At 37.9% G+C, this 20,491-nt stretch overlaps 1 protein-coding gene across 1 annotated transcript in view; it reads left to right on the top strand.

Moving 5' to 3' along the window:
• NID1 (nidogen 1) overlaps positions 1 to 20,491 on the top strand; it is a 43,336-nt gene that overhangs the window by 2,509 nt on the left and 20,336 nt on the right. Inside the window, exons 2-12 of the mRNA XM_053972292.1 lie at positions 4,193 to 4,492; positions 5,571 to 5,800; positions 6,444 to 6,871; positions 7,766 to 7,915; positions 9,166 to 9,417; positions 10,564 to 10,764; positions 12,553 to 12,798; positions 13,737 to 13,880; positions 14,961 to 15,089; positions 17,852 to 17,995; positions 18,751 to 18,873. Of these exons, the coding sequence (XP_053828267.1) occupies positions 4,193 to 4,492; positions 5,571 to 5,800; positions 6,444 to 6,871; positions 7,766 to 7,915; positions 9,166 to 9,417; positions 10,564 to 10,764; positions 12,553 to 12,798; positions 13,737 to 13,880; positions 14,961 to 15,089; positions 17,852 to 17,995; positions 18,751 to 18,873 (2,347 nt within the window). The remainder of the gene's footprint in view (positions 1 to 4,192; positions 4,493 to 5,570; positions 5,801 to 6,443; positions 6,872 to 7,765; positions 7,916 to 9,165; positions 9,418 to 10,563; positions 10,765 to 12,552; positions 12,799 to 13,736; positions 13,881 to 14,960; positions 15,090 to 17,851; positions 17,996 to 18,750; positions 18,874 to 20,491) is intronic.

Below are 20,491 nucleotides of genomic sequence, written 5' to 3'. Positions count from 1 at the left end.
AACAGACTTTCACATATTGTAATCTTCAATATGGTGCTTTTGTATGTAAGATTTATAGCATTGAACTCTATCTCTAACCCATACTGTTCTATTTGTTTTAATAGCACACTTCTATTAAGGCTTTTTCAGTTTACACTGAAACTTACTGGTGTGGAAAAATGGAAGGATTAGGGGTTATCGCCATTTAGGAAAGAACTGAGAAACCTCTAATGCAAGCTTAGTTCAATTTTTTTAAACCTTACTTCTATTAACTTCTTAAATAAATAGTTGGTCATGTTTTTATTAGAAAGCTTTGCTGCTTTAGGTCAACTGTCACTTCATTAAAAAAGGAAATTCAAATTTTCTAAATGTTTTTTATGCAGAAATATTCAAGCCCACAAAATGCCTAGTCATTGAACAGGGAAAAAGTGCCTCATTTGTTAGAAACTTTAATTTTTTGTTGTACACCCAGAGACAATTTTTATTTTAATAGAAGTACTCCTTACTTTGCTTTCCTCTTCTCACTTGGTTTTCAAGGTGGACCTATAATTGTGTATGTGTGTTATTGGTTCTGCTACAAACTACAAATGTATGTTAACTATGTGTGTAATCCAGAAGTTTAACATGCTAAAAATACATCTATGTTAGTTCCTGTCAATTTAAATAATGTTATACCCTAAAAGGAAAGACGTACTCTAAAGCTTGTCTTTAGACAACGCCTACTTGAGGCCTCTTTTTCCCCCTTTCCCTTTTGACAGGAATGATGCTTTGATGAAACCGAGTACTTAGCCCAAATTACTTCTTTTTATTTTGGGATTCACACTTAAACCTATGTTTGTGACCTTGAAAGAAACAGGGTGAAGTTAAAGCAGTATTCAGTCTTTGTTAATATGAATGTATTGTTGAATCTGAAGCTAGGCATTTTTTTCATTATTGGTGAGTTTCTTATTTTGCCTTAAAAATCACTGCACAAATTGAGCAGCTTGTTTATTTATTTTCATGTTTTCTGGGTTATAGAAACATTCCCTTAACATTTAAAACTGAACTGTCTCACTTAAAAACTTTCTTTAAAAAATGGGGTTTGCATGTCTTTAATAAAATTACTTCTTACATTAAAATTTTTTAGCAAATAGGAAAGGAATAGCTAGACATATGTCACTAAGAGGTGAAAAGAGGAAGACCATGTCTTCTGGCTTTTGCTTTATTCTGCACTATTAACTAGTCCTGATGGTATTTTCTCTTAATGCTATTTTAATCTCTGCCATAAATGGGGGATCGTGCAGCTGCAAAATCTATACACACCAGCCACACACCAGATCTGATGAACAGCATGGAATTTGTTTAAAATACTTCAAACTTCAGACATCTCTCACAAGAGGGTTTAGGTGAGGATAGGGCTGTTTGTGTACAAAAAATGTAAGAAAGCAGAAGGAAGTATTTTAACTTGCACTAAATTTATTATTTAAAGAGGGAGTGCATCTCTTTGCTAAAAGTTCTTATCAAACAGACTGTAATATCCACCACTCTCCATCTTGTCTTCCAATGGTATAGTATAATTGGTGGCTTTTTATTTTCAGGTCATATTTTAGCTTTGCTTTACAGGAATGTGAAGCATTTTCTAGTGTACAGATGTTGTAGGAGTTCTGGGAACTTTTCTGGACTAGATTTCTCTTATATGTCCAACTCCAGTTGTAGGGTCTGTAATGAGGTAACCCATGCTGTCTTTTTAGTTCTTTATTCCTCAGATTCATAGCTCACCTTTGGGTCTGTGGCCACTGTCAAGTCATGAATGAGTAGTATAAAATTTTTCACAATATTCAGGTTCTTCTACCCCTTTCTAACATGACCTGCTTTCCCAATGTGTTTGCACAGATTATTTACTGCTTATATACCTTAGATATACTGTTCATGCATAAAGCCAACTCACCTATTTTTTTTACATGATCTTAACTTTTTTTTGTATTTTACACTCTAGCTGCTAATGAAATTGTACATCCGCAGAAAATACAGTCAGCATATGTCAAACCACTTTTAAGATAAATTCTGATATACTGTGGGAACTATTTGCCAAGTTTAGATAATGGTTTGTGATAAGCATTATCCAGTTATACACCAAACTGACTGACCACTGACCTGTGTCAGGGAACATGCTCTGACCCACTGGTTAGCCAATGGAGAGTTCAAGGTAGAGATGTTTCTTGTGTATGGAGGAGTGATCTGTATCATGATTTCTCATACTACACTTTTTCTGATTTACTGAATGTAGCAGCAGTGGTGGTCCAGATTTTAAAGACATTGCCAAGGCAAAAGTAGCCAGCATCCTTGACAGGCTTGCACAGACCACGATTTTTCTATGAAGAATATGTGTGGCCTCCTACTGGCCTCCTTGTTTACAAATTTATAGAGTGGAAAAGGTTGAAGAAATATGTGGAGACAAAAAGAGTGATCAAAGACAGAGAATAGCTCTTAGACAGGGAGTGCGTGGGTAGGTTGGGGGTCTTCATTCTGGAGGAGAAACTAGATAGTGGGAGAGACTAGGTAGGATTTTTATATGTCCTAATACAAAAATTAGGGCCATCAATTAAGCTGGAAGCCAGACTGAAAGGAAGCAAAAGTAGGAGAGACCTGAGGATATGAGTCACAAATTCATGGAGTTCCTTTTTGAGGGATTTTGTGGATGCATAGAGTTTGTATGTGTTAAGGGAAGACTCAACAAATACGTGAAAGAGATCCACTGAGGATGAAAACCAGTCAAACCACAGGGAATCCCTTGAGGTGGATGCAGTTGGAGGCTCACTGGAGAAGTGTGTGCATGTCCTCTTGTTTTGCTGAATCTCTAAGCTGGCAGGCCACTGGGCTAGGTGGCCTTGCAGTCTGAGTCAGAAGCAATTCTGACCTACTTCTAGGCATTTGTAAAGATTTTATCATGTTGACAGTATCTTGACTGTGTAAAAAGATCCAGCAATAGTTTGTTCTTCTTGAACTCACAATAATCCCCGTGAGTTCATAAATCTGTGGGAGATTGCAGTTTTAATTTCATAGCTTATAGTGACAGTTCTGGGACCTCTGTCCCCTTTTGAGTCCCCTGTGTATGTGGCAGCAGCTCTAGAGTGAGCACCTGGCTGCCTACAGATAGTCAGATATGTCCTGTTAGCAGGTAGTCCAAGATTTGGAGGTGCATTTGTATGTGGCTGAGTCAGTGCCAAACATAGCTGGTGGAAGGGCCGGGCACAAAAAGCTGTGTGTGAGCTCTTCGTGCACAGCCCCAAGGCTTGACACCTGCAGTCTTGCTCACTGTGTGTGAGAGCCAGCTCTGGTTTGCCAGTGGACTTTGGATGTGCCCTAGCATCTACCTGTATGCATGTATTTATCTCAGTTTTAGTCAGAGGTGGCTGACTGAATCATCATCTCAATGATGGTTTGAATGTCCCTGAGCCAGTACCTATGCATTTGCAGACCAAGAGTTTTAACTTATAAATTCCTTCCCCCAACCCCCTTCAAGTATTAGACCCATTTTCTTATCAGAGTGTGTCAGGGCACTCAGCTGTAAAGGAATTTATAGGGTAGCCTATATCTGCTGTGGAAATTCTGTCTCCTAGGCTCTATAGCCTCTGGTATAAGAGCTGTGCCCTGTGCTCACAGAATGTCTTCAGAGTGAGCAGCAGTTTGTTAGCCTTGCACAGTAGAAGAGAGGTTCCTAGCAGGGTGGCTGTAGTGAGGTGAAAACTAAAGCAGTCCTGGCCAGGCAAAAAGAAATCTGTATGTCTTCCCAAAATACATACATACTTTCACCCAGGCTATTACAATATATAAGAATGCAGCAGTTTTTTGGGTTGGTATCTATGTGTGAATTAGTTTTTTGCTCAGAAATTCTGTCACCATCTGAAGCATTGGGGGGAAGGTTATGTATGTCCTTGTTAGAAGAGACAATAGGCATCTGAAATTTAAATAGCTAAAATCTTTATCTAGGAAAAAAAGATTGTTCTATCTGTACAGCTGACCTCTGATTTTGGGCAACTGAAATCTCAGGACTCCTGACATGGGATGAAAAAACCAAAAGCTTAAAAAACCACAGGTACTTTTTAACTTTTAAAATACAAAACTGACTTTTGATTCAATTTCTTTTGGAATTAAAATATTGTGATCAGGAGCATATGTGTTGGAGACAGCTGTATAAACAGTATTTGTATTACAATTTTCATCTTTTTATTAGGTTACCACTAATGGGATTATTGCAGTGAATGAACCCTCAAGTGAAGAAAAATACCTTGGTCAATTCCCAGTGAGTTTTGGGGCTATTGCTCCTTTTATGGCTGACCTGGACACAACAGATGGACGTGGAAATGTGTACTACAGAGAAGATTCATCCTCAGATGTCTTGCAACTTGCATCAGACTATATCAAAAGTGGTTTTCCTGAGACTGCTTTTGATCCCAGCAGTGTTGTTATTGTTACCTGGAAGCTTGTGGCTCCTTTCCAGGCACTAGGAGAAGATCATGCTTTGGAAGAAAAGGTGAATGTTAATAAGAGCTTTAAGTCATGTTGGATGCATGCTCAGCTAAAGTGTAACACTCTAACCTTTTGCTTTGAAGGCTTGAAGTTATTTGTGTTTAAATGAATTCTGCGACCTAAGAATGTATATCATTGTGGAAAAGGCTGTAGCAAAATAGGAGTTTCCAGAACTTTTACTTGAGATTTATTTTAATAATGTTTTATTAATTCAAAAGATAATGCTTGAAAGTACATAGCTAATTTAGTTGTGTTTCCTAATGATTCTTATTTTGAATGTTATATGTGTTGTGATAATAACTGAACTAGAATATCCTCTGTGCAATGTAATGCTGCTGGCTTGCATTTTTCAGAAGACTCTTAAGTCACTTTGACATCAAACTATGTAAAATCAGATAACTGTATGGACTAGTAGAATCTTAAATCCATTTTGAACAGATGATATTGCATTCAGAAAAAGCTCATGTTTTGTAGCTAGTACTGGGTTAAGAAACAGCTAAAGGTTATTTTTATTATTTTTCACAATCATTCTCCCCTTTTTAAACCATGTGGATACTATCCTGCATGGATATGTAACTTTGTATACCATCATTATCAAAGTTGATAACTTTACCTTTACTTAAAACATCTTTTTATGTCAACAAGGAATTTATTTTGCTGAACTTGACACAGGCATTGTGTTTATGGTAACAATTCTGCACCCTGGGAGCAATGAACAGCTGATGTCTGAGGTGCTGTCCCAGTGGTTCCTACAGTAGGCAGGAGTGTTCCTGTGGGAAAAGCCTTTAGCAACATGAAACTTTAACTTACTTTAAGCATTCTGTTTACAGATTTTTTTATTTAGTCTAGCACATCACTTCTGTTATTTTAAGGAAATGAAATAGCATCCTACAGCATTACAGAGCTTAAATTGTTATGCTTTGGGCAGCCTATCTGACTATTTCCTACATATTTAATTTACTTTAGATATTTTTTTCTTTTTAATGAAAATTCTGATTCTAATTTTACATTTAAAAAGAAAAAAACACTCTTTCTTAACTATTTTGACATGAATAAATGTGTATTATTTTTTTTTTCCACAGAGAAATACTTTCCAGGCTGTCTTAGCCTCCTCTGATTCCAGTTCCTATGCTATTTTCCTTTATCCAGAAGACAGTTTGCAGTTCTGTAGCACATACTCCAAGAATGGTGATGAAAATATTCCTGCTATGGTTGGCTTTAGTCAAGCCTCTACAAACTACTACTTTTGGGAAAAGCCAGGATCCTACACCGTCATTGCTAATGATGAGGACAGCATTAGAAACCTGTACAAGTATGCTTTTTTCTTTGTTTAAACTCCTCAAGAAAGCATCAGAGTTCCATGGTTTTCTTAGTTGTAGCATGAGTCAATGAGAACTAATAAGATCCCATTAGCCATTGCATGAAAAGTCACAAGATCTTCTACTGAAAAATATCCACCCCCCTTGAGGACTTTGGTGTAATTTGTTAAAAGTCCATATTCCTATTGTCACTAGTAGGAATTCCAGTATACTTCGTTCTTCTATAAGTAGTACCACTTAGACTTCAACTCTTCATAATCTATCCTGGGCAGGTTGTTTTTGTGTGTTTGTGTTTTTTAAAGATAGAGTAAACTAGCAGGAAAGTGAAGGAGTTAGAAAGTTTTAGTAAGTGGTAGCAAGATCTTTGTGGCCCTAAAATCTCCCTCTGTTCCCACCACTTTGGAGGCAAGAAAGCTAGAAATTCTCAACAGAGCTTTTGGTCAGGAGAAAAAAAATGTTACCCAAACTGTCAGGGGTGTTCCACAGCTGAATGAACTGTACCTGTAGGTAAGTATGTAATGTAGGTAATATAATTAGACAGTTTTGTCCTGACACTTTGCAGTGAAGGATAACATTGTGTGTAGGCTAGAAATACCACACAGCTTGCTTTATTTGGCATGTGCTTCTCTTTGACAGAAGCAGCAATGCTGGGAAGCAGGGCGTCTGGGTGTTCGAGATTGGTAGTTCATCTGACAGTATTGTGCCTGCCAAAATCAGCAAGATTTTGGAGAGCATAGAGCCCAATGAAGAAGACCAGGAGATGACTTCTAAGCCCTTTATGTCTGACTATGGTTCCACTGAAATAACACAGCAGTATATCACAAGTAGCACAGACAGCACTGAAGAGGATCAGCATCTTGTCACATACAGTGCTCCTCAGTTAGCTGCAGAAGACTTTCTGACTTCATACCAAGATGTAACAGGAACACCTTCAACTGAGTCTTTTTACAGTCCTCAAAATTTCCCGACAGCAAAAGCTCCACCCCACCAGTTTCGAATCCAGCAGTTCCCCCCACAGCCACCTCAAGTCATAGATGTGGAAGAATTTGATGAAACTGGAATAGGTAAGGTCTTTTGTACAATTTAGCCTCTTCTAACATGGACAGGCTGCAAAAAAGGCATGTGAAAGAAATTGAATCACCAAAGAAACACTGTTTCCTTCACATTAGCTTAATATCTGAAAATCTGGATGCATGTCATAAGTTTGTGATATTTATTGAGGTAGTTAATTTGGATGTCACCTCAGATGCAGTTTTTGCCAGTCTAGTAAACTAGTTCTCTAGTTAAGCTCACAGACCTTTCTCAGATGTGTTACTGAATAGAGGTGATTTAATAAAAGTTGGGAATAGAAGCTGTTGTAGAAATTTTTGGCTAGGATTTCATGGCCTCAAGTCTTAGAAGGGTGGAATTAGCAATTCTAAATTCTAATAAAGCATTTCTAAAAATTTCAGAGTACTGTGACTGACTGCCCAGATGTTACTTGCTTCTTGAAGCAGGTGTGAGAATTGCTATCTCCATTAAATGACAGGGTAAAACAGTTACGATTACAGGGTGCATCAGTTGCTGCATGGTCCTGGGTACTGTACTGATGTGTTTTGTTCTAGAGTTAAAAAGTCCCCTTTTTATTTTGATTTGGAAACAAGAACAAAATTGTGTGTTTAGCTTTGACAGGAATTTTAATTGATCTGTGTTAATATAGATCTGCTGAAGTTAATAGAATTAAACTGTTTTCTAACTAAATAATTAAACAGCTGAAGCCCTGACATTTTCTGCAAGATAGTAGAAAGTTATTTGCATATTGCAAGGTTAGCCAATATCAATTGCAATAGTTTGTTTTCCTTAAAGAGAAAATGCAAAGCTGATAAAGTGAGCCCAGAGATAATTTTAAACTAGTTTCAGAATATGTGAATACCACAGTAATTACATGAAATACAAATGTCTGGTCTTGTTTTCCACAGTGTTTCGCTACCACACGGATGTCCAAGAGACCTGTGTTAACAACCGTCACCAGTGCTCTGTTCACGCTATTTGCAAGGATTATCCCAACGGGTTTTGTTGCAGTTGTATCACTGGGTACAAAGGAAATGGCAGACAGTGTGTAGCAGAAGGTAACTGATTTGAAATTTAGATACATAACCAACAATTACATAAGGAGTTCTTGAATGAGGTGACCTGTATTCCAAAAAAGACCTGATGAAAACTTTTTGAAAGACTTAGCACTGAGATATAGTGAAAGACATTTGAATCGGTAAGCTCTACTTTTTAAAGTGGTTTTTTGAGTGAAGCAAATTTTGAGTGATCAATTATGCTTTGAGTGGTCAAAAAATGCTTTGTGCACTTTAATGTGACTTTCTAGAAAAAAATAAACTTCTGTAACTGACATAATTTAAAAGAAAACACAACATCCAGTGGTATTTCCTAGAAATAGCCATGAAGTTCTAATGTGTTATAATCTGATATAGTCCTCACTCTAGAAACAGACAGTTCAAAGTGATGAACAAATTAACTTTGATCGTTGAACCAAAGAGCATGGCTCCTCTTTGACTCTTAAGCTGCTTTGCTAAAGGGTGATCTGCCAGATTTCTGTTAAATACCCATTTAAATTTTTTGTTCCCATGTAAAATCCATAAAGGAATTTCTTATGTATACACTTGTAATCCTCGTAGTGATTTGACTCAGAGTACAGATGCATTTCAACAGCTCAAATAGTTTACTGCAAGACTGTATTTTATAAACCAGAAAAGCAAAACCTAATACTTAGCTTTCAGTTCATAAAATTGGATTTTCCATAAAAAGAAAAGAAGGATCTGATGATAATGAAATTTAAACTTGCATGTAAGAAATTATATACAGGAGAAAATTAGCAATTCAAAATAGGTACTTCTGTATAACACTGCCAGTCTTCAAGATGGCCAATAGTTCAGAGCCAAGAAATGGAATAGGTTAGAATAATAGGTCAATTATTCTAATACCTAATGGCGTTAGTGTCCTAATAGGGAATGAACAAATTTGCATTCAGTGTGTATTGATATGAAGTGTGATCTTAAGAAGTTTCTGTCTGCCACTTACTGTCAAATATACTGTAATAATGTTATGAAGTTATCCTTGCAGACAGACCTTTCAGTGATGATAAAGAGCATCTCTTCAGGCAAATTTGGCCATTTAATCATCCACATAAGACAACACGCTTACATGTACCTATATAAGCAAGTGAACACATGGCAATTTCTTGTCTGAACTCTGAGTATTTGTTTGCCATTTATTTCAACACTGAACATTGTGAACACGCTGCACTATGTTCCTTGGAAAGTATGAGAGTACTGTTATTTTTTTCTGATGCATTGTATTGATTTGCCAGGTTCTCCTCAGAGAGTCAACGGCAAGGTCAGAGGAAGAATCTTTGTAGGGAACAACCCTGTTCCAGTTGTATTTGAGAACACTGATCTCCACTCCTATGTTGTGATGAACCAAGGGCGTGCCTACACTGCTATCAGCACAATCCCAGAGACTTTGGGGTATTCTTTACTACCTCTTGCCTCTATTGGAGGTATCATAGGATGGATGTTTGCTGTGGAACAGCAAGGATATAAAAACGGATTCAGCATTACTGGTAACTTTTAAATTAAAATAATGTTCAAAATTGCTATGCTTTTCTCTGTCTTAAAAGAAATGTGTATTTAGAAGCAATATAGGGTGAAAACACGCATCTATTCTGAGCTGCAAAATGGTTTTTTTGTAAGCAAATTTCTCACCATTTTTCTTGTTTACCAGATATAGACAATGGACCTTTTAATTTACTGTCAGTGTACAACAACTAAGTGCGTTAGAGAAAATATTGGCTTGGCCAGTTTCTGTTCAAGGAAGAGATTATTAAAAAGATCGGGGTGGGGGGGGTTGTTACTAGAGTGTACATAGTTACTAAATAGTCATTAAAAAAAGCTTCTCCTACATCTTCAAGAGATTTAACATGTTAAATCTCTGATTGTACCAACAAAGCAAAAGAAATGGTAACCTGACCTCCTGAGGGTCTGAAGCACTTTATAGAAACAGCTGCTGCATGACATGCAAATGGCTCTGTTACCTAGTTTGAGAGAAACCCCTGCTCACAATTCAAGTTTTCCTAAGAGATTGAGGGCAAATCTGGTTGGTTGTGCTGCTGTGAAATCAAGCTGTAGATTCAATCTGTTCTAGGAGAACATGTGTTTCTTTTTAAAATTTGATCCTTTACAGACTTGTGTTTAGTTGAACACAGCTTTTTGGTATGGGATTTTCTTGGATTTGATATGTTTGAGGCTTGTACTGGAATATGTAACATACATTTCACTTGGTTTTGATTTGGAAACAGATGTACTGGATTTTGATTATTTTTTTGATTTTTTTTTTTTTTTTTTTAACTCTCTGTACTCCTAATGGGAATTTTCTCTAAAATGTCCTTTTAAATGGTAGGATAAGGCCTACTGCTATTAGCTTAGTCAGAACTTCCTTTTAATTTCATTAAAACCCCACTGCCTCAGGGCAGGGATTTGTGATTTATCATGTGTAGTGCTTAAAAAAAAATTTGCTTGCAGTATCCAAGTATATTATCAATATAACTCTGAAAGTTATTCCATTAGAAACACAAGACATTAGCAATTGTGCTACATCAAAACTTGCAGGCAATAGTAATTTATATTTTATCTACTAGAAGCAGTATTTGGAATAGAAGGAATTGGAAACCTCTGTTAAATTTAGTGTTTAATTAATTCTCTTTCTTTAGGTGGTGAGTTTACACGGCAAACAGAAGTAACTTTTCTCAGCAACAATGAGAAGCTGGTTGTAAAGCAGAAGTTCAGTGGCATTGATGAGCATGGTCACCTTACCATCAGCACAGAAATGGAGGGCAGAATACCTAAGATCCCATCTGGGGCATCAGTCCATATAGAGCCATACACTGAACTCTACCACACTTCCAGTTCTGGTAAGGTTCCATAAGAATGAAATTATAAGAAAGTGCAAAAAGCAGAAACTAAGAAAATCTGAAAAACATTATTTTATTCCCTTTTTGCAAGTGTATTTAGGACCCTTTGACTTTTAGAAATTTGCATTTTACCCCTTAGGAAAAGGTTTCAAAAGAAGGTGGATTTTGAGTGGGACAACACAAATATTTCTAATATTTTAATCGAAAAAAATACAAGTGTAACTTTCTCTGAACTGTTGTTTGCAAAACACTCTTGATTTCCCTTTTTGTTGGCTTTTTTTTTATGCTGTTGATGGCAATGTACATGTGGTAAAGTTTTTCTCTGTAAGTCCACAGCCCTTTAGCCTTGTACTGGCATATAGCTTTTTGTTGTAATGTCATTAAGTGAGCTGTAATCTTTGAGACTAAACCCATTATTTACCAATAGGTCTCATGTAAACTTCATTACAATGACTCTGCAAGCATTTATCAGTATTATTTGAGCTGAATTTTAACAACCAACTGGCAAATTGCCTCTTAATTCCCTTATCAGTTTCCTACATTGTCTCTTCAGTGCTCCCCTCTCAATTCCTTTATCACAGATCCTAGGTTTCCTAAGAGAACCATTCTTCATTCACTATTTACAGGACAATCTTGTTTTGCTTACTTATTTTGCTTTCCTCTTCCTGGATAATATTACGGGTGTTTCAATACAGAAGGTAGAGAAGTGAGGTTGGAATGTTGCTGCTGGCCAGCCAGCCCAGCTGTCAAAGAGGAATACTACAGATGCACATGAATACAGTAGAGACTGTACTTTTCTCCAAGGGTGCGCTTTTGGTTGCTAGACCTAGAAAATGGCATGATTACATCGTCACTGCCTTATATTCACTAATGTCTGAGTTTGGTAGCCAGTGATTAGCCTGCTAGTGCTTTGCCTGTTGTTTTGGACTGGAAGGAGGAGGAAGTAGAAGCAGCAGGAAGCTTCTGCTTTGTCCTGAACAACTTGAGAGTTTGGGCAGTGTCTGCTCTACAGAACAGTTGCCTACTTGGCAGAAATGCCATTCCCATGGAGGTAAAGTCAGAGGCTGGAAGGAGGTGTCCTTCAGGCTGGATTTGATCTACCAGGACTCAAACAGCTGCAATTCTGTTGTCCTATGGCATATCTAATAGACTTAGCAGAAATCCAGCTTTAGCCAGCTGCTGCGAGTGGATTGATATAGGTTTGTTCTGGTGTCCAAAGAAAGAATAGTGGTGTACTGAGGATCTTTCTGTTGCTGGGAGGATCCACAAGCCCAGATTCTTTTGAAGAGTTTTGTTCACAATCTCTCCCAATATAGAAAACTATTGTGAAGCATACAGGAGCTCTCAGACATACAGCTTCTTCAGGGCTCTGTTAAAATCTAAGGCTAATAGCCTAAAATGAACTAAAAGTGGGTGTAGTTTAGGCTGGTGAGATGACTGTTGTCCTTAGCTTGGAGATCCATTATATAAATCCACCTAAAGGAACCTCTGAATTTGCTGAGTTGAATTTTCCTTTTGTTAATTGGAAATCCACAAAGTAAAGTTAAATTTTTAAAATATGTCAAAATAAATCAAATTACTCATTTCTCAAACCTGTGATCCCTGAGAACAGAGTAAGTGTACTCAAGTGCTTGTTCCTTTTCATGGAACAGAGTCATCTACTTTCACAGCCTCTAGCCTTTGAAATTCCCATTTGCACTACACAGACTGCATTCTAAGTCTACAGATAGCATTTGATGGGTGCTTTTGATCTCTGCTCTGATCATTGTGTTTGCTGTCATGTCATAGTGATCACTTCATCATCCTCGAGGGAGTACACGGTGACAGAGCCAGAAAGGGATGGAGTGGCTTCCACGTACATGGGTGCCTATCAGTGGCGCCAGACCATCTCCTTTGATGAATGCATCCACGATGACTCCCCCCGTTCTGCTCCTGCCACTCAGCAGCTCTCAGTGGACAGTGTGTTTGTCCTGTACAACAGAGATGAGCAGATCCTGCGATACGCCATGAGCAATTCCATCGGCCCCATCAATGGTACGTATCAATTGCAAATTTTCCTTTTTCTCTTTTGTAAGCAATTAAGTGCAGTCATCCATTTTTTTTAGCCTGCCCTAGCTGAGTGTTTATGAATTAAATGAATTAATTTCATTATTTGGTAGCAGTCCAGATCCACCAGTGAAGGAGAGAAATGGAACTGTTGAAAATTTGTATTTTCACTTGAGAAAGAGTATTTAAGTGATGCTCTGTTCTTGAAATTCACTGATATTTATGTCTAATTCCTTGAAATACTTTCAATACACCACCTTGAATCTATTCACACTTGGATGCATGGTGTGTGTTGTTTATCTTTACCTAATTTGTAGTTCCTCTATTTTTTTTTTTTCTGGGGGGGGGCATTGTCAGAGAAGAGAGCAAAAGAGGGGAATGGGATTTACCATAGATGAGTTTCTATAATTTATCTTGAAACATGGCATTTTATCTTTGAATTGTAGGCTACTTTTGAAAGGTATTTTTTTTGGATGAGCTGTCCAAGCTTGCACTAATATCAGAAAGAAAGAAAAGAGACAATTTGAAAATGCACACCAGCTGAGTATAAAACCAGGCTGTGCTCAATTTTGTTTGTTACAAAATAAAGTTTTACTAATTAAATTAATAAACCAAGCTGTTAGGAATCATGTTTTGAGTCTTGTGTCAGCGACTGGAAAGTTAATTTTCTTTGTCTTGTTCTTTAGAGAGGTTTTTGTGGCTCTTTTTCAACTCAGTAGTACTTTGTACAAGTAACAAGGAATACAGGTGCTATTAAATACATATCTAAGATATCACCTGCACATCACCTGCAAGGCCCTTTCTTCCTGATGCAAAAAATGTGTTTCCTTGTTTAATGTGTGTTATGAGCAACCTCCTTCCTGGCCTTAACTAGGTGCTATTACTTGGACAGATTCATCAAGGCTAAATACGATCTCTCTTGCCAGATGGTTCTGCTGATATTAACCGGAATCCTTGCTACACTGGCACTCATAACTGTGACACCAACGCTGTGTGCCGTCCAGGAACTGGGAATCGTTTCTTCTGTGAATGTTCAATTGGCTTCCGTGGAGATGGAAATGCTTGTTACGGTATCAGAAGACTTCAATACATTGCAAAATGAAAGCTAATGTAGAATTTCTTTTCCTTGGGGTATACTGACCCTCAGGTCAATTCCTGCAAAATAAACTGCCCAGTGAGGCTGATTTTTAAGGTTAGAGGGTTGCTAGGCCAGGTATCTCAATAATCAAAGAAAGCAAGTTTGACTGTCTTGAAGAGTATGTTCTCCTATCTTGCAAAGCATCTTTCCCACCCAGTTCATCTTTTTATAAAACATGTGGGAACTTAGTTGTGAGAAATTTACTGTAATGCAAGTTCTGGTTAAAATGAGTCAACTAGGTTAAAAGTTCTCAAGGGAGTTGAGAAATAGGAAATGCACGTGTGGACAGAGCACAGGTATGTGCAATTAATTGAAATAATCTTTTTCATTATCTACTTTGAAAATCCATTTCTTTTCCAAAAGACTCATATTTCCCAGTTCTGTCTAGCTCTATATTCCTAGTGTATTTGGATTTTGCCTTGCAATCAAACTAATACTCATTTTCAAGAGGTGAAAGAAAGTGTGTGTTAAGAAATATGCCCTCCCTATTACCAAAAAAAGTTTGGGGGCTTTTAAAACACAAAGCACAATTCTCCTTCCACTCCAACCCTTTAATCAACTTGCAAATGAAAACAAAGGCATCACACTGTCCCTTCCAGTCCTCTGATGCTGTGAGTTGGGCAACAGTGGATTAGACATGTCTATGGATAATGAAAAGGGAAGGAAGCCTTTCCTAGAGTTCATCCTCCCCCAGTAGTTATCATTGGTTCTGATCACCTAAGGCTGCATTTTCCTTGGCTTCTCTTTCTTCTGCAATTTCCCATGGCATCCCCTTATTACCCCATGATAGAACAACTTCTGTTTTTTCTTCTTTTTGGTGCAGATTAGCTGAGGACACAGTTACCTCTAAAGTTATTTTCAGGTTATTAATATCTCTGAAGAGGTATGGTCTATCCAAGCCATGGCCTAAGTACAGAAGGCTGATATTAATCTAGAGTTCTCCAGTTTCTGTTTTTCTGGTATCCATATTAAATGCATTTTTGTAATAACCAAGATCCTTTTAATACCCCAGATATTGATGAGTGTTCAGAGCAGCCAGGGCTGTGTGGCAGCAATGCAGACTGCAACAACCAGCCGGGAACCTACCGCTGCGAGTGCGTTGGGGGATACCAGTTTGCAGCAGATGGGCGGACTTGTGTTGGTGAGTTTCATGTTTCTGAAAAGCATTTCCCACCAGCCTTTGGGCTGTGATCCATCTCACAAGGATAGAAAACACTGCTTCACAATCTGTGCTGATTTCTAGCGTGAGTAGAGCTCAGGAGTTTGTGCTGCAGCTCATGATTACCAGGTTTTTCTGCATTTTAAGTGGTATACTTTTGACTTTTTGGGCGTTTATATTTTGCTTCTTATGTCTAATCCAGAGTTCAATTTAACAGATGAGATTTCAGTTACAAATTCATCCCTTGGACAAGATAGTGCACAGCTCTAAACCAGTGTGTCTTGGCTATCGCAGACTTACTCTGAGGTGATACTTTATCATGATGATGAAAAGGAGTTGTAGCTGCAGATCACTTCACTGTTAAAATCTTTGCGATTTGGCTCTTAGCTCATTTTTAATGGACCATTAAATAGTAAATTCAGTAGTTGTCACTGAACTAGTTTATTTTTCTGTAATTTAAAAACTTTTTTCTGGAGGAAGCCTGAGTTAATCTGTATTTGCCAGACTAAGGTTGTCCTAACAAGGGATATATTTTCTTGTTCCTCTGTGCCATTTTTCACTAAATTTGTAGAAATTCCTTATGGAAAAGGGAATTCACAAATGGTAGATAGAAGAGGGATAATGGCAAATAAAAATAAAGGAATAATGACTCTACCTCTAGAGCTGCAACTGTCAGGATAGAATGGAGACAAGATTTTTTTTTCTTGTTAGAATTTTATCTTTGCAACCTGACGGTAATTCTATACCAACAAAACCTATACACACTCTTCCAGTATGTCTGGAAGTTCCTCTTTCTTTTCGAAAGAAGTGAAAACAGCTGAGGATTTTTTGCTTCTGTTGTGACGGCTTTGTGGTGGAAGTTTAGCTACCCTTTGATCAGCTAATGCATCCAGGTTGTTGCTCATTATACCAAGACTGTTCTTCAGCAAAGACGGAGGAGCCTTCATCTTACAGCAGAGTTGCATTACTTTCCTTGAGTTTGTGGCTTTGCATGCTGTGTTTTACACTCTGTTACAAGCCAAATTTTTCTGCTCCAGTAAGAATTACAATTCATGTCTGTTCCCTAATTCACAGTGCACCCTAATTCTCTTTGTTGCAGTCAGAAAAAGCAGCTCCTTCTACCAAGGCCACTGGAAGGATAGGGTGAGATGTGGAAGAGCAGCTTTATGTTCCTTCCATTATGTCAAACACTTCACTTTTGTGACTTGGACCTGAAAGGGAACATTTTTCCCTCCAGCCATGACTTCACCAGCTTCACTCTACCACTTTCCCATGAAGCTGATGTTCCACTTTTAGCAAGTGCTAAGTAATTCCTTGCCCAGCTTGAAGGATTTCAGTTTGAGCCCTTCCTTCAGCCAAAAACAAATTGCATTTTTAAGGCTGAAGAGAGGGAAGATAAACTCTAATTTCCCAAGAGATTGAAAATAAATGTCATGGTAATCTTTTCACAGTAGAAGGTCTTATAATCTACCAAGAATTTGAATCCCAGAAAGGACTACAGCAGCCCTCTGTGCTTTTGTATGTTTCTCTGGAATACCAGTTCTGACTCAGCTCTTTTGGAACCAGCACTTTTTTTCATACCAGCTGTGTGATTCACTGAGTAGCTTTATAAGAGTTGTAAATAAATCTTGTCCTCCTATTTGTAGGATAAGAAACAAGACTTGGAGACTCCCTTTGAGCTCCAGCTCTTACCATATGTATTTATAATACTGTTTTTAGTAAATTTCTTTTTAATCTGAAACTTACTTCATCAAATAAAGATATTAATGATTCTAACAATGATGTCATTTCCCCCAGAGAAACAGAAAAAATGAGTGTTTTCAGATATGTCTCTGATAGAAGATTTTTTATTTCCCTGCTAACACTCTGCTAGTTTCCATCTGTGTGCTGTGATGAAATGAACTTTGTAGAGTCTTGTCTTGCCCGCCGTCAAATCCTTGTCATAATTGTGTAAAGACAGCCTCAGTGTTACAGCAGTTGGAACTCTCTTCCTAGATGTACACATTGGACACCCTATTTTCAGGCGTGAAATTTTTGTAGTATTTTACCTCTTCCTATTTCAAGTACCATGGTTTCCTTCCCTGTTCTCTGATGTAATAGGTAAGCATAGGCAGAGCTGCAGCAACTTCCTAAAACAATTTATGTACAAAGTAGTGCAGTGCCTTCAGAGCCACAGCTGTCAACATGAGAGAGTTATGAAAAGCTGCAGGTCTGTTCCCAGATCTCTCCAGTAGTTTACAAATATGTTTATCTCCCACTGAGTCACAGCTCTTACTTGTTGCCAAGTGACAGCAGCCCTGGGTCAGTACTAGGTTAGCGTAGCAGGTCATCTAAAGAATTCCCGGGGCAGTGAACTGGCCACTTAGCTAACATGCGAGGTAGCTCTGTGAGATGCCTTACGTTTCTTCATTCAGGACTCCTTTTCATAACCAAAGCTGAGATAAATATCAGGATCTGTCACTATGGTAGCCTTTCTGCCCCATTCTATATTAACAAGCACCTGTGAGGTGCTGAGGACAGTCAGTTCATTGTAAAACATTAATCAGATTTAACACCACTGAAAGGGGAGATTTCAGGGAAAAAAAAGGCCAATCCCCAGAGCAAAAACCCTCTCAGTCCCTTGTTTCCTTTCTCTTCTGTAATCTTTCACAGATGTTGTTCTCTCATATGAACTTACTATGAGGCTTAGAGTTTGTGAAGGAAAGTTCAGAATTTCATTCCTCTCTTACACGTTTAACCTGCAGCTGTGGAGCATGAGGTAAACCACTGCCAGAGGGGCACACACAGCTGTGACATTCCTCAGCGTGCTCGGTGTGTGTACACCGGAGGGTCCGCCTACATCTGCGCCTGCCTCCCTGGCTTCTCTGGAGATGGGCGTGTCTGTGAGGGTGGGTAGCACCATTTATTGTGGGGCTTTTATACTCTGTGTTGCACTACTGGGCTGGTCTTTGTCACGTCCTTTACCTACTTGTCATTTCAAGTAGGAAATTTCATAGTCTGAGTCTCTCAGGCAGGAATTTTTATTATGCATTTCTTTTCCTCCTCTTGTTTTTGAATTTACTCTTCAATGTTTGATTCATAGAAGGTCCAAGATGAGATAGCTGCAGGAATTGCAGTAGTTGCAGCTGCAAACCTTTGTCTGCTGCAACTGTTTGCACTGTATTGGTTTAAATGACTAAGGTGGTAAAACTAAGTGCTCTGATTATGTAAAAAAAAAAATTTGCATTCTGTTTCATGTCAGTATGAGTGCAGTGGGGGAGCTTTACTTAATTACTTGTTGGAAACATGGCTAGCCAAATCCTACTTCTCTTGCTATGTTAAGTCATTTCTTTGGGAAATATGGACATATATGTCTAAAATACTGTGTGAGTCAATAATGTCTATTACCCTTTGGAACAGGAGAATCCTGGGATTTGCTGAGACAGAGAACCTAAAATACAGGCATGCTTCCCCTTCCCCCTCTTCAGCCCTGTTTTTAATCTCCCTCACATTTCTGTACTAGATGTATTTCCAAAGAACTGTCTGTCTAATCAGATACCCTAAAATAGGAGCCTGAAAATGTGACAGGTTTGTACTTTATTTCATCACTCTGGTTTGTCCATCAGAAAGACCAGTCACCTGAGATTAATTTTTTCTTTTACAGATGTAGATGAATGTCAACAGGGCCACTGTCATCCAGATGCTTTCTGCTACAATACTCCTGGGTCCTTCAGCTGCCACTGCAAGGCAGGTTATCGTGGGGATGGTTTCCGATGTGTGTTAGGAGGTAAAATTCTATAGTTCTTGAAAGTTGGACCAGAAATATAACTTGGAATTTGGAGAATATATATCTTAATTTGATTCCCTTCTGAAACAAAGTGCTACTTCCACATTGGTGTCTTTATTCTTCTCAAGTCTTTAAAGTTTTGGACTTTACCAAGCTTGTGTCAAAACTGTATCTTGAGTGCTATCACTTTTTATGTTTTGTTTATTCTGTCCCCAGCAGTTTTCAGCCCCAAGCTGATACTATCTTTTGAAGCTGCCTTCTGTAAAGGTTTGACAGTGGGGGTGATTTGGTTTGCATACTCAGTAATCACTTACCATAAAATATCTGGAATTGTTAGCAATGCAAATGAATGCAATATTTACAGGAGAAAGTGAAAAATGAGACCAAAGTAATGAGGCTGTTGTCTGCAGTAAGATCTATATGCCTACATGCCACATACAGCCTGTGGTCTAGAAAGACTACAGTTTCCAGCTGGCACCTGTTTCTATATTTATCCAGATTATTCTCTATTTAGGAGAAAGTTCTTTACCCTCACACTTCTGTTTCTCCATTGTACTTTGAGGCTTGAAGTATAAAACTCATCTTGAAGGTATACTTAAAAAAAAAAAAAAAAAAAAAAAAAAGGAAGGAACATTGGAGCACAAGGTAGCATTGTTATTTTACTTTAATTCAACAGCATGGCAAACCTATGGGCCAGCACTCAGGTTTTGTAGATAGTGACTCTTTCAGCCAGGAAGTAAACCCTAACTTTTCAGTATATTCAAACCAAATTCTTCTTCCTCTAACATTCTTGCTGGTGGGCATTTCTCAACAGGCTGAAACTCAAACTGTGCTGTCAAGAGTAATAAGAATATCCTAGGACCAGAAGGAAAGAAAAGGTTCGGGTGTTTTGGTTGGGTTGTTTTGTTATTTTTTAATAGTGGAGGTGCTTGCTTCAAAGCACTTGTCTCTGTGGCATGATATTACTACCTGAGACTTCATATTTTTATTTTGCCTCTATATTCCCTAATTCTGAATTTCTGACCTTTTTTTCCACAACTGGATGCTCAACTTTTGAAACCAAAAGGCAAAGGATTGTACAGAGAAGAAAAAAAAAAAATCACAAAGTTGATTCTAATTTTGGATCATATTTACATGACACTTGACCATGTGCACAGTAACACATTATGTGAAATCACCCAATGCTTGTAGATTTTTATATCATAGGTAAATTTCAGGAGCATTTCAAGTGTTTAATTCTGAGGCATAGGTTTCACCACTTTGTCAATCTTTTAATATAATTTTTAACTAACATTTCATGCACGATTACCCATGTGTATTTTCATTTTAGTGCTAGATGAATGAGGAACTAACTGGTGTTTATGACTTGTGTCAAAATATTTAGTTAACTATCCAGCTGATAAAACCAAAATTATTTCTCCTAGAGGAGAAACTTGATGTGAATAACGTGAAGCAAATCAAACCTTAAAGCTTCCAGTTCTTCAGGTAGAAATGTAGAGGCAAAAGCATTGCTTTCATGTCTGCCATGTGCCCTTTGTAGATGAAACAGGTGGTTTGGTAGACTGGTATTTGCAATTGGCCAATTAACTTTATTACAGGGACACAATTAATTTTCTTC

Source organism: Vidua macroura, chromosome 3, assembly GCF_024509145.1.
Source record: "Vidua macroura isolate BioBank_ID:100142 chromosome 3, ASM2450914v1, whole genome shotgun sequence".
Classification (NCBI taxonomy): domain Eukaryota; kingdom Metazoa; phylum Chordata; class Aves; order Passeriformes; family Viduidae; genus Vidua; species Vidua macroura.
The sequence above is the reverse complement of the archived record's forward strand: the minus strand, read 5'-3'. Positions and strand labels throughout refer to the sequence as shown.